Here is a 20154-nt window from a genome sequence, read left to right on the forward strand (position 1 = left end):
AGATATTTACTTATAAGTTTATGAGAAAAAGGAATCTTTATGGACTAAACCTTTCTCTACAGTATAAAGCACAATCCAGCAGCATGTTCTTATCCCTACAGCTAACACTGTGTTGGATACTGGCGGTCAAACACAAAGCTATGCTTTGAACTGTCCTGGAATGACTCAGCTGGGAAGAAATCACATTTAACCAAGTTTTTTTTAAAAAAAATATGTTTTCAACCTGCATAGACTTTATTGGTGTAAGTCATGCATCTGAGTAAGTGTAAGTATGTACATGTAAGACAATCTGTGTCAAAGTCAGCAGTATGTGCATGCAATGTAAACAGATGTTAACTCATCTGAGTATTTCACATGTGGCTACAAATGAAAAATGCAAACATGAACTGAAACTTCCAGCCAAAACACTACCTATTCGAAGGAAGAAAACAAAATGAGGACACAGGCCAGAAACTTTCACAGTGGGGATCCTGAAGACAGGGAGCATAACCCTTGTCTCCTCACCAAGCTCAGGAACATCCTCCTGCCCTAGAACGTGGCACCTAAGAGAGCAGCCACTGCCAGAACAGCAGCTACTTCTCAGATTCCCAGAGCTCAGTGTAAATTACCATTCAGATTAATGATTTGAAATACAGACTGAACTTTTCCATTGTGCGATCAACTTGTGAAAGAGTTGATTCATGTGACACCACAAGAAAGCCACTGTCAGAATAGGGTGATCGCACTAAAAGAATAGCTGTGGATGTCTCAATGAGGTAGCATATTTAAGATGCTATTTCCTTACTTGCTGTCACATGAAATACAATGAGTACTCTTGTAATTCAAACAAAGATCTGAAAAAGGTACCACCCATCATCAATTTCCATGAAGGTGTATTACAGAAGACACGGACAAGTCCTTCTTTAAAATTCTGTTATTTTTACATGTTTCTAAAACCAAAAAAACCATACAGAACAAAAAATTCTTAAGTAAATGTATTTATTATTGTTGGATTTTTTAATGCAGAAATACTGTTATTTCAAGTATAGGCTTACAATGCTGTTTCACTGTTCTTCATGCCAAAACAATGCACGTTTGGCCAACATGGCCAACAAAAAATGGTCAACTGCATTCTGCTCAGGAGGGTCAAACGGTGGTTTCAGATATTTATGTCCAAATCTCATTGACAGCAGGATCAATTACATTTGCACATGAAGTGAGAATGTGCCTCAAAAAACCCCACAAAGATTAAGAACTCTTGCTATCTTAACACCTTTTTTACACAGAAAAGTCACTTGTATACATGGAGGAAATACATATTCAGGGTACGAAGACGAAGTTCTTAAAATCCATGTCGCTTTGATTGTTACAACATTAAAATGCAAATTAGTCTTTTAATATGGACTACAGTTGTGACACCCACCAGAAACAGCTCTTCCCCTACTCCACAGTTTTAACTACGTATAGCTCAGTGAATACAATTTTCAGAACAGACCTCTGTTTCACCTGTCCATTGTTTTCAGTTAAAAGCTTAGTTCTTTTATCAATGGCTGTGAAGCAATTTTCTATCCTTTTATATTTTATGTGAGTATCAAATACCAAAAGAGTGCTTTCGTATGTTTCCAAGAATGCCTTGTGCATTAACCGGTGCAGCTTAGAGCAGAATATGAATAATGCTGAAAACAACTAATGAAAAATATGGCTTTATGCTGAAAAAAATTACTTCTTTTAACTGCAGCCTCTTTAGCATGGAATAAGGCAAGCACCAATGGACATGTGGGCAATAGCAAATGGTTTTGTAGCCATTAGTAGCATCTTCTATCATCCTCTTTACTATTAACAAAAGCTAATGTTAAAGCAGTTATGAAAAGCCAAGTAGATGTCTACTTGCATTTTAATGATAGGATTTGCCTAAGTAAATGTTATCCTCTGAAAGTGAAATTCACATTTCATGACTCAAAGTTTCAGCCTCCAGACTTACAGCTGGAGTTCTGTCTAAATGCAACAGAGGGCACAAAACAAAACCATCTCTTAGTTCTAGTTCTAGAGGTCACCTCGCTCAGGGACACCCAACCTGAGTCAGGTCCTAGAGGAATGATGCGCTCACCATCCTGAAATACCGAGGCTGCGTCGGGCGCCAGTTATCAACCAGGGGGAGATCAGGTTCATTCTCAGCATTCTTGGATAGGCTGCGGAGCTTTGCCATCTGCAGGAGAGCAAAAATCAAAGTGTCCTGATGGAAATCCCTCGGGATCAAATCCACAGCCCAACAATTAAACCAAGCTGGAGAGAGTGTCTCCTTCAAAGTTGTGAAGATATCCTTCACCTCATTATCACAAGAATGGTATTCATGTTCTTTTCCTAGCCACAATATTCTTAGAAATAGTGAAGACAGAAAAAAAGGGTCCTATCTGAACAGAACTGTGAAATGTAAGGTCATTTATGTACTGTCTGCAGAACTGTGTACAGTCACAGAAACTGAGCAAAGTCCTCAGAAAATGCAACTAGAACAGCCTATGTCCTAATAAACCTCTCCTACTCTAACCTAACCCTGCCTTAGTGGCTGACAGCTAAGAAGCCTCTGGAATTGCAAGGTGTTAAGGCTAAATTTAAACTAATTGTTGATTTCCATGGTGGATCTGTAGCAGAGGACATATTCTGCTGCAGTGACACAAAAAAATCCATTATCAATAACAGGAAAGTAAAACCAGATAATGACTTGGTCAAAGTTTCAAATGGTTTGTAAACAGGGCCTGCAGCCTGACTCTCCCTGGCCTTTTTATTTTTTAACCAAGGTATGGTTTTTTGGGGGGATGCCATGAGTTCTGTCCATGCTCTTCAAATAATGCTCTTCCTCTACTGCTTTTCAGTTTTCAGAGGATGCAACACATATACCCACTTACAGATACATAATCTTCATTTGCTGTCACTGGCATGCACAAGATTGGACAGAAAGTGCATCAGCTCTGATTCAGACACTTGAGACTTCCCTGTTTGGCTTATTGTGAAAAGGATGCATACACTTTCCTGCGTGTACACTTGAATGGCACACATCAGCTTTGTTTGCAAGTAGCTTCGATATGCTGATGTATCTAGCAGAGTTCAAGTCCAATAGAAGCAGAACCTCTGTCTGGGCTGTAAAAGCTGGGTTCACTGTGATGATAATAATTCCAGTTTAGGGACTGAACTAGCTCAGGCATCTCAGCACTGATCTTCACTACAAGGCTCAGAAAAGCCAGCTATCTCAAGTTTGCCTGAATAATGATGAGGTCACGTTTATAACCAGAATAATATGCACCAGCTGGATTATTCACCTGAAATTAAATTTCAGATTTCAGATGAAGAATAATTTGTATGGGAACAGCAGGAGATAAAAATAGTTTATCAGTTTTGTTAATACTGAAAGTACTATTGGAGAAGAGATTACTAGGTTTTATTATTATTTGTGGAATATCTGCCCTACTTAGAAAAAAAAAAAAAGCACATATTCAGGCTATAGCTACATAAAGGTGAAAAAATGTGTCTGCAATTGGATAGTTATTCCACAGTTAAATTCCCATCCTTTCATCAAAACTAATCTAAACAGATAGACCACCAACACTGTAGCTCACAGGGATTTCTGGTAAATTAAGTTTTCCTGTAGAGTACTGATTTGCAGTGACTGCACTTATCCATGTGGCTAATATACTATTACCATCTGGCTGCAAAAGCATCCAAGCAATCCACTGTAAATGCACAGGCACTTGAAATAATTACTATTAATGAGGCTGACATGGCAGTACACTTTCTAGGATTAGAAATAATTGGCAACACAATCCTCTTTCATAAATACATTATTTAGACTGCAGGCATGCTGGAGTGAGAAAAGTCTTTCATTGTATTTGTATACAGTACCTCGCATACACTGCCAATTCTGCCTGAAAAGTGGTTATCCTGGGATAAGACCCAATCTATATGTCTATATAACTATACTACATCTATATGTATGTACATCCTTTTTATGTTAAATGCTCCATTTTTTCTACAGTAGGGCCAGTTAGAGAACAGCCTGTATGTCTCCCCAAATTCACTAACTTTAGATAAGCTGAAAAAAAGGCCATGACCAAAATACAGCAGTGATCAAAAAGTGTTTGCACAAAGCTGGATCAATGATGTGATTAGTTATTCCTTTAGAAACACCTTTTAAATCAGAGATGCTTGGTAACGACGACACTTTTCCCAACAAAATCTGTAGTTGATCTTCTGTAATATAAACCCCTAAGCAGATTTAGTTTGTGGAAACCAGTCAGACCATACTTCTATTTTTCACACAAGTACCAGCTTCAAAATAGCCCACATATTTTAATTTTCAAATGGGCAGGGAAACAGGAGGCAGATCAATTCAGTAAGCTGTGAAAATTAAGCTGTAAATGAACACATTACCATATTTCATCTCTTGCCACCTAAGCTTCTCATCATACCCAAATTCTATTCTTCAAAAGGTAACGAGCCACATAAATACAAAGTACTAGAAAATAGTCAGTCACTTGATTAATGTTCATGTTCTCACTACCCTGGAGTCTTGAAATTTGTGATATTTTATGATTATAGTCTGCTGAGTAGAGGAACAATCTCAGATGAGAAAACTGACTTGTGTGGTACGAGTAGAATCACAGGCTGAAATGATTGTGATGAAAGAGGGCATTTGAATTTCTATAAATGGGATTGAAGGAGAATGAGGATTAACAATAAATACTTCTTTATGGTAAGTGACCAGAGAAGGCTTTCAAATTAACAAGAAATTATAGTTATCTGATGCTGCTCCTGTTTGTGAAAATTTCGCTGGTATACCTTCCAGAAAAAAAGGGTTATTAAGCCCCTGATACAACACTTCTGTAATTTTCTTGGTTATGTGGTGCCGTCTAGAATATGGGGCAGACAGAATCACCAATCCCATTGAATGAGTATTCTGATAAAAGATATTTGGGAAAGAAGCATGCTATAAAAGATGTATTTGCAAAGTAGAATGTTCAAGAAGTCAGAAATGCTCAGCTGCATTAGGTGAGAACACTGGACTCCTGCTTCATTCAGTGCACAATATAGTTAGAGTACCTGACCATCCCACTGCATTTCATTCCAGATGGTCATTTTTTCACTGCAGCTTTATTTCATAACTTGTCTAGTGACTACGCTCAAGCATTCAGCACGGTAAGCAATGAACACTTTATGTGAGGAAGCTTGAGCCAACAGAAATGGTTGAAAAAATCATGCATAATCAAAGTTGTTGGTGGAAGCTTAACATAAGCTTTAGCTAAATGTGTCAATGTCCTGCTTTAAATGGTTGCAGGAGAATACAAGTTAATGGCTTGAGCTCGCCTACACTGGCTCTTGGTGTAATGCAGTGTTTTGAGCTCTGCGTAAAATACAGGGTATGAGCCACATCCAGCTCCATCCTTTCCTACTAGCAAAAGTTAGTATCGTGGGAACACAGGGACTGGGAAACAGAGAACTACTCCTTTCTTTAGCTGATGCCACAAGAGCTCTCTTGCCCACAGGAGCAAGAACTCTCATATATAGTAACTACTGCTTGCTGTCAGTCACACTCCAAACTGCTGAAAACTCTTACCATCTACACTGTGTTATGATTTTACTGATTTATAAAGCTCTCTGATATCTGTGGATTTGAACCACCATGATGTCTGACATGGGCTAGGAAACAATGAGCCCTTCCAAGTAGAGAAGGTCATTATCTCTGCTCTATTAGTTAATGTAGGAGTCGTACAGAGGCGGATAAGAGATGTGTCTAACAGGTTGATTGCATGTACTAGGTTGTAGACTGCAGTCATCTGAAGGTTTTTACAGGTTCCTTATGGAGTCCCAGAGTAGTTTCTAAGGCATTCAGTTCTTCACTGTGATTTTAAACATGCAATCTCTCACAGAATCCAACGAGCATTTTCGCTTTTAAAAGAGTAAGATCAGATTATGGCATGTAACTAAAATGAAGTAGGTAAAATATAATCTATTTGATGTTTACCTGGTCTGAGCTGACTATGATAGGCTCTCTAAGAATAATCCAGGTGATGCACTCTTCGCAAGGTGGAGTAGTAAAAGACCCATGGTAGGTCCAGTAGTCACGAGATTTAGGGAAAAGAATTGAAGGATCGAAGTTTGTAAAAGGAGCTTCTTTCCCCTTTAAATAAAACACAACAAAAACAAACACAAAACTCTTCAATAGCTCCAGTCAAAGTCAGGCCCAGATGCAGCTCTGTTTTTTTAACAAACAGAGAGACTCAGATACTTCAAAGGAACAAACTAAGAAAACTAAGCAAACATCTACACAAGACATAATGATGCAGTGTAAAGTAAGTGGACTGAATGACCCTCACAGATGGGCCCAGAGAAGCATGACACAACATAAACTCCATGATGCTACTTCTTGTTCCTGAGCTAACTCATCTGAAGCAGTGTCCAGTACTAACGTGCTTCACCCATTTCTGTGCAGAAATTGTCCTCCTTCTGGCCTCCTTTCTTATGGAAATTCTGCCTATCTATTGAATATTGGATTAGGCCACCATGCAATGAAGGAGGCAGGTACTCTAGATTTATAATATTTCTGCTAACAACAAACAAGACAGCCTATGAAATGTGAGATTCTTATCACATAATGTTATCTGAGACACAGATGTCTATACTCAGTGGCATTTCCAAAGGTCCATTAGGCAACCTATTCCAAGGCCAAATGGACCAATTGATAAAGGCGCCTTTCTTTTGTCAGTGACCACTGAGGGAATAAGACTCCATGCCTAGCTTTTAGGTGAGTAAAGTCTGGCAAGATGACTCTCATTTTCACAAAAATATAAGGCCCATGAAAGCCAAAGAAGGCTCATATGTAAATGGAAGAAATTACTTTTCTTGTTAAGGAAAAGCTACACATGTTTTTGTTCACAAGGATATTCTGGCAATGTTGCAGAGTAGAATTTGAACACTAGAAAGTCATGCCTCTTGATTTTTTCTTTTTTTCCTGAGAATTTTAAGCAATCTTCCTATAGTGAAAAGCCAATATAACTACCTTTGTTTTGATGGCATTTATTTCTTCAAGAATTCTCTTCATCTCTGGTTTGGGAGTTTCCCCTACCTGTAAAGAAGAAAGCATCAGCCAACCAAAGAGTTCTGCTTGGTCAGTTCTCTTCCTGATCCTATTTTTTTTATACATGCATCTAAACATGCATCAACCATAAAATTACCATGCATTAACCCAATCTATCACCAATCTATCACCAATCTACAACCCTACCAGCTTAGTAAGCTATGTCTTCTGTCTGTACCCCAACAGATATTATGATCCAAACAAGGAAATTGTATCAGTACAGAAACTCATGGTTAATTTCACAATACAGCTACTTCTGTTGACATTGAATTTTCTAACAAAGATAAACAACTCTTCAGACTCAAGTACAGAAGTTGGAAAAAGTTTCATTCTAGTTTAAAAACTGGATTTCATGGTCAGATCTACTGTTCGCAATTGCTGATCTCAACACAGTCATCCATCTATCTCTAGTGAATATTAATTAAACAAGAAAGAGTAAAGGCCAGTATTTCAGGCTAAGACTGCATGCCCCCAAAAGGGTTTTTAAAAAGGACGAGTTACATTTATTGTCTGTGAGTTAGTTTTGCCTGTGAGAAAGTTCATTAAAAGCCCAGGAGTGGCATCTGTCCTTGAAATCAGTCCATGACTGGCATAGAACACAGCTGATTGCTATTTGTCAGAGGGCTACTATTGACATTGTGTCCCCAAAGCAGAAGCAAATACATCTGGATTTACAGTTTCCACCAGCCAAATAGTGACACAATAGCTGATGGGAGAAGTGTGTGTAGTACTGGATACCATTTGAAATAACATGACTCGTGCTCTATAACTTGTAAAGCATGCGTTACTGAAAGTCAAGACCTTCAATGTGCTATGATCCCTAGAAAATATATTCAGAGGGTTTTGCTTTTTTAACCTTGCAAGAATAGAAAACTCTATAGCAGCAGTACAAAGAAGGGTTGCACACTTCTACTTACCTGCAAAAATATGGCCAAAACAGCTATTCCATCAGTTCTTCTCACAGCATCAAGGTAATTACTGTATTTGGGATTCCAGTGTAACAAATGTAGCTAGAAACAATGACAAATGTAAAAACCCCACCCTTATCAGCCATGAGAGGTTGAATTTAGAGTTCTTTGTATAAATGAGAGAGTAGTTTGGGGCAACAAACAATGAGGATTAGGCCTTCAAAAAAAAAAAAAAAAAGGGACAGCAATTCATGTATGAGATATATCAGCCATATATTAACATTTAGACTACTATTTTCTTTATAATAACCCATAAACATCTCAATACAGAAATTGCAAAAAAGAACAGTAATCTCAAAGCTGAACACAGAAAAGATGCTTAAGCAAGCAGGTGGAACATGCATTTCAGAAGTCATTACTGATACGATTCGTTTCCACGTGGCTTTCAAATTACAGCATTTCTAACAAAGAATCTGTATGAATGTAAGCGCTGTGTATTGATATTCTACAGTTCTCATCTTCCCCTACAACCCTGAAGTGGTAAAAATAAAGGTAACACATTCTTCCTCCTTTCTGTCACAATAATTTTAGACTTCTGCTATAATACTGTACTTTTAGAATACTGTTTTAGTAAGTTTGCATTGCTTCTCGGTGATTTAGTCTTGCTACCTCATGTTTCAAGCCATATTGGTTTGAGAACATGCAAACTTTTGTTTCATATAGTACTTTTCCTTATGCTGTGAGAATTACTTCAACCTGATTCACATTTATAAGAATCGATGGGAGTAAGAATAAAATGTCACAGATAAATAAACAGAAAGAACACCTTGAAAAGCAGAGAAATGACAAATTTTGTCCCACCTGAATGATAATGCAAATGTTGGTTTACACCCTATTTCAAAGTAAAAAGCAGCGAGTCTTACCTCTCCTGCATATCTCACTCCATTCACAACATGCTCAGAGCCATGGTCATCAGATGAACCCCAGTGAAAGTGAAGCTGACGCAGCCTGTAGACTCCAGGAAGTGGCCCACCTCTCAGCACTGCAATTGATAATCTGCAACAGCATTAGACTCTAGTATCTTCTAATTCTTTTAAAAGAAACAGATATGCATTTAAAGTATTTATATACATATTTACTGTACAGATGCTCTACATTTTGAGTACTGAGTACCTCTTGGAAATCTGCACTGAATTTAGTACCACCTCAGGCAATCATCTTCAGCTATATGCAAAGACACCCGGACAAGACTGAAAAATGTGATACAAGATCTATAGAAGAACTATACTTTTCTAAAGTATTATCTGGAGGCATAGTGAAATACATTAGGTTATCAAAAATGGCAGGAGATGTCTAAGCCCCTAATCAGAACAGTCAAGACTCTAGAATTATTCTTCTTGCCTTAAGGTAGACATTCAACAGATGGTGACCCAAATCACTCTCCGGACTCCATTGATTAAATGTGACTCCTCTGTTGACTAGAATGGGAATTTTGAGACATAATCCACCTACTTTTAAAAGCCCACATAAGACACCTAAATTTGGATGCCTTAATCTTCCCCTGAATGCCATCTAATATCTACCTATATCAAAGCACAGAAAAATAGCCACGATTAAGATCAACTGCTGAAGTGCTAGTTGATAAACAAATTCCCACAAAACACTACAGACTATGTTTCTTACTGCAGGCTATGACTTATTTGTTTTAAAAGCTATAAAATTACTTATGCTATGATGGCTGCTCCCTCTGGCTGTGGAAAAGGAAAAAGAAAACAGCAAATGACTCAGAAAAGCAATTGCTGAGAATGCAAGCTATTTTCCTGATGAATAGTGCAGCCGGTGATGCACAATACCTGTACTCTAAATAATCTTAACATTTTTACATTCTGTGTTAAACGAAGGTGATGTATTTGAAAGGATCTCACAATAAAAAGGGAATAACTGCTTCACGTTCATAAAATACTAATTAATATTAAGTTCTCATTCACTTTATTTGGAGATAGGAGTTACAGCATTCCTATAAACTATTCAGCAGTTCTAAACAGGTCCTTATATACTACAGGAAAAATCCTTAAATCTGAAAAGGAACGAAATCTATTCTCATCTCAAGAAATGAAGTACTGAGAGTATTTTTTACTGAACATTAAGAGCAAGCTGTTATTTAAAAAAAATTCTTTTTACTTGTTCCCACAGACAGTCAGTACTGTGGTCAACGCAGACGCGGTAACAGTAGTAACTGGCAAGGCCATCAACTCTCCATTAAAATAGATCTGTAAGTCCAAATAATCCAGTTTAAGGTAAAAACGTGTCATTATTTCCACTGATGGGCCATCAGCAGACATTTTTGATTGGGCATTAGGTGCAGCCCTGTATCACCTTGTGCCAACACATTCCTGCTTTACTCATCTATACTATAAATAGACAGTAGCTTTTACTTAGCACACTTTAAGCAGACAGAATGATGCAAAGAATAAGATGCCTATAAACCAACATATCCTGCAGGAAATTTCTTTTAATGCAGGTTTATTTCTTTTAATTTCAAATGTGTAATATAAAACACAGAAATACATGAAATTACAACACAAGTAAATGTAATATCCTTATGCTTTAAGAATAAAAGAGTTACAAGAATAAAGTTCTCCAGTATTTAAAACATAAAAAAATCCCAAACTGTCCGCACTGCTCAGTTAGTAAAATAAATATTTTTTTTTAAACATGTGGCTTGGAACTTAATTTCTAAAGGTATCTTTATCCTCTTGGGTTTTTGTTTTCAGAAAATACTAACACAAAGAAATACACACCCATATAACAGGAAAAGAATATGAAGTAAAATTTTATAAAAGAAACTATGGTATCTTAAAATTACTTTTTAGTGGTGTTAAAATACAGCTTTATTTTTATACATCTACATTTTTATATGTAACAATGAATCATTCTAACAATTTTTACACAGGAAATGTTCACCTTAAATGTCTGACTCTCCCAATTTTAAGGCTGTGATAGGTGTTTTCCTACCATGAAACACAAAATGATGCTTTTCTAGAAGGCCCCATGACTCACTCTGAGCTTCTATGACACTGCATGAAATGAAAAGCAAAAGCTTTAAAAAAGGAGCCTGCAGGCTCACTTCCTGATATATGGGCAGCCAGCTTTTCTCTTAGTCCTCTGAAATACTGTGTAATCCTTTCACATGGCTAGCTGAATGGCTGGACTTACTTCTGACTATTGGAAGTGTTACTTCTGACTATTGGAAGTGTGGCATTTCTCTTCCTGTTTCTGCTCTACCGGAAGTAAGAGGATGGCCACAGCAGCCGTACTAAAATGCAACTCCCTCAAACATGCTGTCATTGAAGTAACATGGCTCAGCTGCTGGAATATACAAAGCAGTCCCGGAAGGCAGGAAAAAATTATTTGCTCCTTTTTGGCGCCTTACTATTGCAAACTCTCATTCCACTGCTCAGTGACTGACTCTTTTTATATGGGTTTGCACATCACTCTCCACTAGTGCCTGACACCAGACATAAAAATGTCATGTCAGCCTGAAGTACTTGCTCAAATGCCGTGTGTCTCCCCACCCACACTGAAGAATGGTCTATCACAGAACAATCCTACATGGACACACACATGGGCATCATTTCCAGTAAAAAAGCTCACCTTTTATTCAACCCGTCATAAACCGAGCAGCATGAGACAGAACTGGCTAATAAAAGAATAGATTTTTTTCCACTCTCAGTGTAATCACCGAGGCAGATGTTTGGCCCCAGAGAGGGCAAGTGCTGCACAGAAGGATGTAACCAAGGAGAGAAAAAACTGTATCTGTCTGTTTACACAGCAAAATGAAGCTGTCAAACAGCTTGAGTGGAGATGGCTGCTCCACTCACTTTGCTTTAGGTAGCAGGGTGATTTTAACAACAGAAATGTTACAAGAAGGTTTTGAAGTAAGTGCATCCATTTGCTGAGAAGCTTAGGCAGAGGTCTGATTTTTAATCTGTGCTAATGTCAATTGTCACCTCTCCTCACTAAGGTAAAATTGGCAGAGTTATGCCTACACAAATGTCCTCCCTGTTTCCTGTGAAGGTATACCATGAAAGTGAGGTGGAAAAACACAAGGAGCACCAGACAGACTTACGAGGTGAGTTGTTTATAAACGTGAGAAGAAATAACTGTTCTTACAAGATTTATGATCCTCACATCCTGCCAAATCCACAAAATGAACTGGTGAACCACAGTGAAATTAAATTAGTAAGGTATTACTGCGTGACAATTGAAAAAGACACATTACCTTTGTTATGCTGCTTTATAACAGAATCTAACAGTGCAGTATAAAACCCTCAGCTTTTTAATGTCACTGCCACATTTCGCATGTTATTAAAAGGCCTCTGCTCAGAAGAGGTTCTCTGTACCAAAACAGTCTGGTTAACTGCAGGAATAAAATGTGTTTCCTGAAGGGTTTTGGAACTGAAATTTCAGTTCTCACTGAAATTTTCTTTAAGCAAGCACTGAATAGATAGCCAGAATTACTTTTGTTTGTATTTGAACTTTGTACTCTTACAGGGACAGACTGGGAAAGAGAAGTGTCTAACAGAAGTCTGTCAGGGTGCCACCCACTCTCAGCTGCACTGTAACACAACCTTTCCAGCTTTGTGCCTCTTGATCACAGCCTGTTCATGTGAGGTCCCAAATCATCTTTGTTTGTGATCTATGCTAGGGCTGAAAACTGAGAGACCACTGCATAACTGTAGCCTCAGCATGTCCTTGAATGTTCAAGCATTTTTACCTCTAACAATGGAATTTCAAAGTTAACAGAAACTCATCTCCTAAATTCCCTGTATCCAGGCTCTGCAGTGCTCATGTTAATGCTCAGTACATTCACACAGACACTGTAAATGGTAGATGTGTTAAACACTGAAGGAAGAATTTAACTTTGCTGCTTTTTGTGGTATGCAGCATAGCCATCAAGTGGCATGTACCACAGCTACATAAGCGCTGGGATTTAGCTGTGCTATTCTTGTAATGGCTACTGGCTTGTTCCAGTGTAAATTCAGTACACAAAATGTTAAGTAACTTTTTGCCAGAATCAATGAAAACGTAAGTGTCTATGGACAGACTTCACCCAGTTTTAATTAAAGTGACTGGGTTCTGTAGTCACTGTTTTAGAACTAGTCAACAAATAAATGTTTATTCACCAGAAGTTCATAATTAAAATCTCATTTGCAAAGACAGATGAGATTTCCCACAAAGTGGTACTCTAGGAACTGCTGTCCAAAAGCACTAATGATGCTAAGAGATCAATATGCAACAAGCTCTCACTACTTACAGTAACTGGCTCTAATGGTTTGGGGTTTGGGGTTTTTTTTGCATCATCCACTTCCAAAGGCACACATTCCTTTGAGAAGAAATTGAAAGATTCTGCAAGCAGCATCAAGGTAACCTTGTACGAAAGTGTGCCTGCACTGAGGTGTTGCAAGGCATTAAATGTCATCTATCAGAAAGAAAAAAAAAGGAGAAGTAGGAATCTGTTTGGCTGGTGAACCTCCATAGAAAGTGACAAGGAGGTAACAAAAACAAACTGTGAAGATGGAAGAAGGTATCCATTTGACGTAGCCTTGGTGTACCTCTCCTTAGTCGATGTGTCTGGGTTCCAGTACAAGCGTTATGTATCTTTACTGTTTTATTAAACTGAACACCTTGATCTAACTATCTAATGAAGGTATTACAAAGAAAGCCAAAAGGTTATTAATTGCAAGGAAGTCACAAGCTATATAAGTCACACAGCATCATGACAATGGTCCCAGCAGTTAGGTGCTCTCAGGAAAGTTCCCTGGCACAAGTATTTTTGGAATTTTAAAAGCAAATGGATTCTGCTAGTAGAAATAAGATTGCAGCCCTAATTCAAAACAAAACCAGTCACTGCTGGATCTAAAGGAGTATCTGAGTTGCCATTCAGACCAAAACACATAGCAGGGTTATGCTGCCAAAGTACGTAAGTTCTGGTGTGGGTTTTATTTGGCACAGCCACCTAGGAGGTTTTAATTTCAGCTCTCATTTCTTTCCTGGATTTTGAGACTCCAGCCTCCACCTGCAATGGTTTTACAGTGTTTAAGGTCCTTCTTCCACATAGATATGGAAAGACAGGCTACAGAGTCCACAACAATCCATTAACTTGTAGGAACAGGCAGCAGCAGCATGACACACCTCCTACAGCAAGTATCTGTCATCAAAGCCTTCAATTGGATAGCAGATTCTTAAAGTCAACCAGACTTTATAAATAACTGGAGATAAATTCTGCAATTCCTTCCACTAGACTAATTCCAAAGATAACAGTAATAAGGTCTCTTTCAACATAACACGCGAATTACATTGGATGGCACTCTTCCCAGGAGCTTCTCTCTAACCATTTCAGTGTAAGAAACTGTCCCAATGGCAAATAGTCAAAGTATTCCAGGCAGAGAAGACACAATGGAGGTAAAACTTAGAGATATCCGAACTAATTTGGTTTACCACTCACCTTTGCAATTTATTCAGCAATTTATATCATCTACCACTAAAGAAAATCTAGATAGCACTACAGATAGTGCATGACCACTCTAACTGAAAAAGTCAGGAAAATAAAAGGAAGCCCTCAGTTTTCTGATTATCTCAGAAATAATTAAGGTAGATACGACAGAGTGATAAACAGGAAGACAGACAGATAGAATGTCTTTGTTCCAAAGGAATAAAAGCTTAATTCCTTTATGATTGCTATTATATATGTACATATATATGTATTATGCAGCTCATGGTACTTTTACAAAAAAATAAGTCACTGTACATATCCTAAAAACCTTAAAACATGCTCAAGTCAGAAGGATTATGCACAGTGGAATCTGTCCTGCAATTAGCATTATATTAGAGAAGGAACACCACCCACAGACTCTGCAGGCAATGGTATAACAAAGGAGACATAACAATAAACACTGAATTATTCTTGCCTTCAAAGAGTTGAGAAATACACCTACTTTTTTCCAGTGAGTCACTTTTTATTTCTGAGATCAGAACACAACAGTTAGTGAGCAGTTCATCTGAAAAAAATTTTCAGAATATTCCAAAACTTTCTGCTTTTTGTGGTCAGTGTTGCATCCATGCTGTAGATTGCTCTGCCTGGATACTCACTCCTGTGCAAAATCTGAGTAATTATAACAATTATTACTTTGACATTTATGCAGAAGATGCAACCATTGATGTATCTGATTCTGTTCCAACAAATACGAGAGATGGTAAAAAATGATAAGCAATTACTACCAAAAAAATGGTCATGGAAGTCTTCTCATATGCCACAGCTACATCTCTTTACTGATTGATGTATTGTGTTATCTGACACTAATAACATTATTATTCAAATAACATCAAAGATTCCCACTTTGCTAGAAAATTAATCAAACTCTTGACTGCATAGTCATTTATGAGTTTTGATAGTATATTAGCTAGTCCAGCTTCCATACATTTTGATCCTCAGTTTTCACGAAACACAAGTCATTCATTAAAAATCCATTAAATTAAATCCATGCCCATAAATATTTAAGATCAATCAACCTATTAGTAAAATTCCTCCTAGTAATTATAGCTGTCAATCCCAGTGATATTGTAAATTGGAACTTTTCATGCAGTTAAGAAATAAGTCTGTACACTGGAAGACAGATTTTTCAATATTTTACTGAAACCAGTATTTCTTTCTCTTACCAACCCATGTACTATAAATAATAACAAAATTCTGATGACCTTGGTACAAGAATAGAGTGAGGTATGCATTTGGTTATTCCTTTTTATCACAGTACTAATGCAATTTCATACATATTTCAGTAATGATTTTTCCTTTGAAATATGGCCAACAGTATTAACATGAAACGTCAGTGGTTCTGCCAACATAAACTAAATATTTCTAGCACCTGTTAAAGAGAACAGACATATCTCTTCAAAATACGTAACAAACAACCTCTTAAAAGCTATGCATTATATATGCAGCACATTGTGTGTTGTCATAACTACGAGTGGATAAAATATTTTGGACATTAAAGCTTAAACACTGGAGTTTCTCAGCCCTATAATCCTCATTAAGACAAAATCTCATGAATGCCAAAGGGAGTTTTAACTGATTAAATACCGTGACTTTGTGGCAACATCTGGTTCATTACTTCATTTATCAGTAATTACATGGGTACAGTTTTCAAATATTGTAACTTCAGCCACATACATAATTAAAGACATTCTGCTGGGCCTCTCAAATAGTGTGAATGGAATTCAGTCCTCATAGATAAAACCTAAAACCTGGACTCTTTTTTTCCTGGACAGCAACTCAACTGCAGTGGCTTTTGCAAGCTCAGAAATTCACCTTACACCTTAACTCATCCTGCATCAAGCTTCTTTACAGCTCTCTCCACTCCCTAGGATTTTTTACCTACGAACTTTAAAAGTAGGCCCAAGCCTTTTCCAGCAGTTGAGCAGGGCACTGGAGTCACGGATACTGGTACATCACACACACGCAGTACACAAAAACCTTCCGACAGACGTGAACATTCAGAGCACACACTGTCTTCCAAGCAACTTGAGGAACAGTCATTGATGTATAATGACAGCTTGAGATTAAAACAAAACTAACCTGATCTATCGAATGAATCATCAAATACAACTCTGCAGGTTTTCCCATTATTGAGGATGGTCTTAGCTGCACCAGGATCATAACTAGCAAACCATGGTAGTAGGGAGCGATCATAATGCACGTCTTTGTTATTGATTTCAATAGGTGACTGATGGCGTCCTTTGGCAATTGGGTAATTTTTGTGCCACTGCTCTGGTCCTAGGAAAAAATACAGAGAAACATCATGAAAACCCTCTCCAGCCAAGTATGAATTATAGTTCTGTTACAATGAATGCAAGCTCGGCTTTGCTTAGTTACAGAACATCAATTAAATGTATTAATAAGCAGGTTACTAATCACCTGGTTGTTAGTCATGCTCTGTCAAGAGTTTCACTGTATAAAAGCTATTAGATTATTCTAGCTGGAATACTGGATATTGCAAGTCATTCAACTGAACCTGAAATCTCATAGCAACCTCTAGACTTTACTTATTAGAAGACTGACAATACACCAAGAAAGGAAACCAGAGGTGTACGCTCCCAAATCCAGCCGTGGCTAGAAATAGGATGAGGTATACCCAAGTGATTCAAATGTGGCACCATGTACCCATCTGGAGAGAGAAAAGGCCACCGATACCTGAAGAAGACAGGAATTTGAAATGTGGAACAATTATCTGCATGGTTTTATCAAGAACTTCACGTGGAAAAAAGCTGACCAAGGGAGGCCGCGCGCAGTCCACCGGGATTCCCATCCCTGCACGTGGGAGGGACAGTGGCTGTGCCGCTGATCGGCACCGCTCTTCCTGCACCAAGGCCAGCCTCAGGCTGGCTTGTAGAGCTGTGTCAAATTTTGAATTCTATTAACAGTAGGCAAACTGACGTTACTTAACCTAGAGACATCTGCCACCGCCTCTCCTTTCACCAGCCTCGCCTCCTGCGCACTGCGAGCCACCACCTAGGGGCCGCGCTGCCGCACAGGCCCCGGCCCGCCTGCAGCCCGTGTCCCCCCCGGCCGGGCCCAGCCCGGGGGCCTCCCGCCGTGCCTGGAGTCTGCCCTGACCCGCAGCCGCGGAGCAGCCGGGCCGGGCGGCGGCCCCGCGCCCCCGCTCACCGTTGTCGCTGTCGTAGCCCCACGGATAGTAGTTGGGGTTGATCATGGTGTGGCTGCCCCCCGCGCCGCGCCTCTGCCTCTCCCGACGGCTCTGGCAGGACGGTGGCCTCGTCTCACGGAAGCTTTTTATAGACTCCCGCCAACTCCGTGCCCTTCCCCGGCGGCGGGCCGGGGGGGACAGCAGGGCCCCGGCCGCCGGGGGCGGGGAGAGCCGCGCTGCCTCGCACCGCCCTGCCTCGCACCGCCCGGCCGCCGCCCCGCCGCTCCCGCCGGGCAGCCGGGCGCCCCCGCCCCGGCCCGCCGCCCCCCGCCCGCTGCGGCCGCCGCGGCTCCTCAGAGCTGCCGCGGGGGACGGGGGCTGCGGGGGTCCCGCAGGGTGCGGGATGCAGCGGGTGATCCCGGCGTGGGGGACTCGGCACGGCTGCCCAGCGGCCCGGGAGCTGCGGGGAAGGGAGCCCAGCCGGGCGGGCGCTGGGAAGGCCTGGTGAGGGGAAGGGGCTGCTGCCGCCTGCCCCGGCGCCCAACAAGCTGGAATATAGAAAAGCGCGAGTGTCCAGAGCTAGGTACAGGCAAGGTACCGAGTTTGTCAGGTTCAGCTAACGTCCACATAACTCAGACAGACATGCCAAGCTTAGCCTGGCTGGTTTCTGAAATCAAATTTACGTGTTACTGGCAGGCAGGATGGGCTTTTTGTGGCTGGTTGCAGAAAGCCTGTTGGCCATCAAGACCGCATCAGTTAGGAGAGGCTGGGTCCCTCCCGCGGAGACGGCATTGGGATGTGTTTCCCACTGGATGTGCAGCATAACCCTGATGGGGAGGTCAGCTGGGGATGAGGGGATGAGTCCAGCAGCTTCTGTGTGCGAATGGCTATCACAGGTTCACACCCTTCTCCATGAAATTCCCACATACACGCCTGGGTTCCAGCTCTGCTCCCTGCTGCGCTGTCTCCCACTGCCTTCATAAACAGCTTCCTGCAAAAATTCCGTAGCATTAATTGCCCCTGGCCTTTAAAAAGGTGCTGCTTCCTACTGCAAGGATTCTTGGAAACTGCAAATCATTAAACTACCCAAAAATCCAGTTCCTGCCAGCTCCAGATAAAATCTTTATTATCAAATTAAGCACAGGATCAGTTTGCTTTGCTTCTAATTCTCGTCATTTAGCAGGGTGTTATGCATCAAATGGCACTTAGAATTGTAAGCATACTTGTTAGCGTGATGTGTTCTTTGTGCGACGCCCATGTGACATAGACGCCTAAAAAATATTTGTTATTCGCACACATAGGAAATTACCAGATGAGTTAGAGAAGACAGAGGTTAGTACCGGTGGCATAAAACAGGTGAGGGACTCACTAGGCAGAAGACAGGATGATGGACTGAAAGGTGAATTATTGTGATTTAAAATTTGGTAGACTTTCTATCTCAGAAGAAGTGAGATGATTTTATTTGATAGTAGTAAGTGGGGACAACAGTACAAGTTGGTTAAAGCAAAATGCAAGTGGTGCAGTTGGAAGCATGGGGTTGTCATACAGAAAAGTTTGGTACCCCTGGACGTTGTGTAAACCACAGTGGGTGAAGTTTAGTAGCAGAAAGTGCAACGCAGGGGTCTTGTGAATCGTGGTCTTGGCTGATAATGTTTTTTCTGCTCTGAAGTGACAGTGAAAGAGAAGGAGGAAGAGTGGGATTCGTTGGTGATAAAATGTCAATAAGTATTACCAGGCAGGAACGGCTCACAAATAAACAGGCACAAACCAGGGGCGTGTCACTGGTGCTGGAGAGACCCTGGTATGACCTCCTCTGAAACAGGTCTCTCATCCTCATAAATCTGAATTAGGATGAATTGGAACAGGTGCAGGGGAGACAAGGGAACTAAAGAGCCTCTTTTACAAGAGGAGACTGTAAAAGCTTAGTGTGCTTTGCATAGCGAACAAATGGTAACAGGGGAAATGACAGCTGTCTGTATATATGCATCATCAGAGAGGTAAACACCAAGGAATGAGAAGAGTTAGTTATTGAGGCTAATGAGCAATGTTAGCCAAGGAACAATTACATATTCTCGTGCCATGAAAAAATTGAGGCAAGATAACAGATAAAGGTTTGGAACCTACCAAGGTATTTCAGTAACTTTGCAATATTAAAAGTGGAGACATGAACAAGGTATACAGGAGCTATGTTTTTATGCCCTACAGAGCACCTACTATTGCCCACCTCTTTCTCAATTTTCACTTCTATTTCCCAACATATTCTCACTGCTGTGACCCACAGACAAATCTCCAAATCCAGAGCATCTCTCAGTGACTCAGTACACTTGCCAGACTTGCAGATGGAGCTATATTGCAAACATGACCATAGCCTACCTGTAGTAGCCCGGGACCATGCACCTCTATTTCCAGTCCAACATTTGCTCAGATGGAACCCAGC

General features: G+C 40.1%; 1 protein-coding gene across 1 annotated transcript; it reads right to left on the reverse strand.

Annotated features, from left to right (window-relative positions):
- Positions 1-979: 979 nt before the first annotated feature.
- On the reverse strand, positions 980-17922 carry LOC101920487 (carbonic anhydrase 3-like). The gene is made up of 7 exons (XM_055800770.1): positions 17738-17922; positions 16649-16846; positions 8937-9055; positions 8023-8115; positions 7028-7093; positions 5993-6148; positions 980-2185 (listed from the first exon to the last, which is right to left on the reverse strand). Exons 1-7 carry the CDS (start codon positions 17781-17783, stop codon positions 2066-2068), a joined length of 798 nt encoding a protein of 265 aa, XP_055656745.1. The 5' UTR covers positions 17784-17922; the 3' UTR covers positions 980-2065.
- Between the last annotated feature and the right edge of the window lie 2232 nt (positions 17923-20154).

This window comes from Falco peregrinus, chromosome 3 (assembly GCF_023634155.1).
Source record: "Falco peregrinus isolate bFalPer1 chromosome 3, bFalPer1.pri, whole genome shotgun sequence".
Taxonomy (NCBI): domain Eukaryota; kingdom Metazoa; phylum Chordata; class Aves; order Falconiformes; family Falconidae; genus Falco; species Falco peregrinus.

What these genes read in the sequence shown, in the direction of transcription:
- LOC101920487 (XM_055800770.1), bottom strand. Translation starts at nt 17,783, where the DNA reads ATGATCAACCCCAACTACTATCCGTGGGGCTACGACAGCGACAACG. An exon ending in TTTTGGCCATATTTTTGCAG is followed by an intron (nt 7,094 to 8,022) that starts GTAAGTAGAAGT and finishes TCTTCTTTACAG; the next exon opens with GTAGGGGAAACTCCCAAACC. An exon ending in TCATAGTCAGCTCAGACCAG is followed by an intron (nt 2,186 to 5,992) that starts GTAAACATCAAA and finishes GCTCTCCTGCAG; the next exon opens with ATGGCAAAGCTCCGCAGCCT.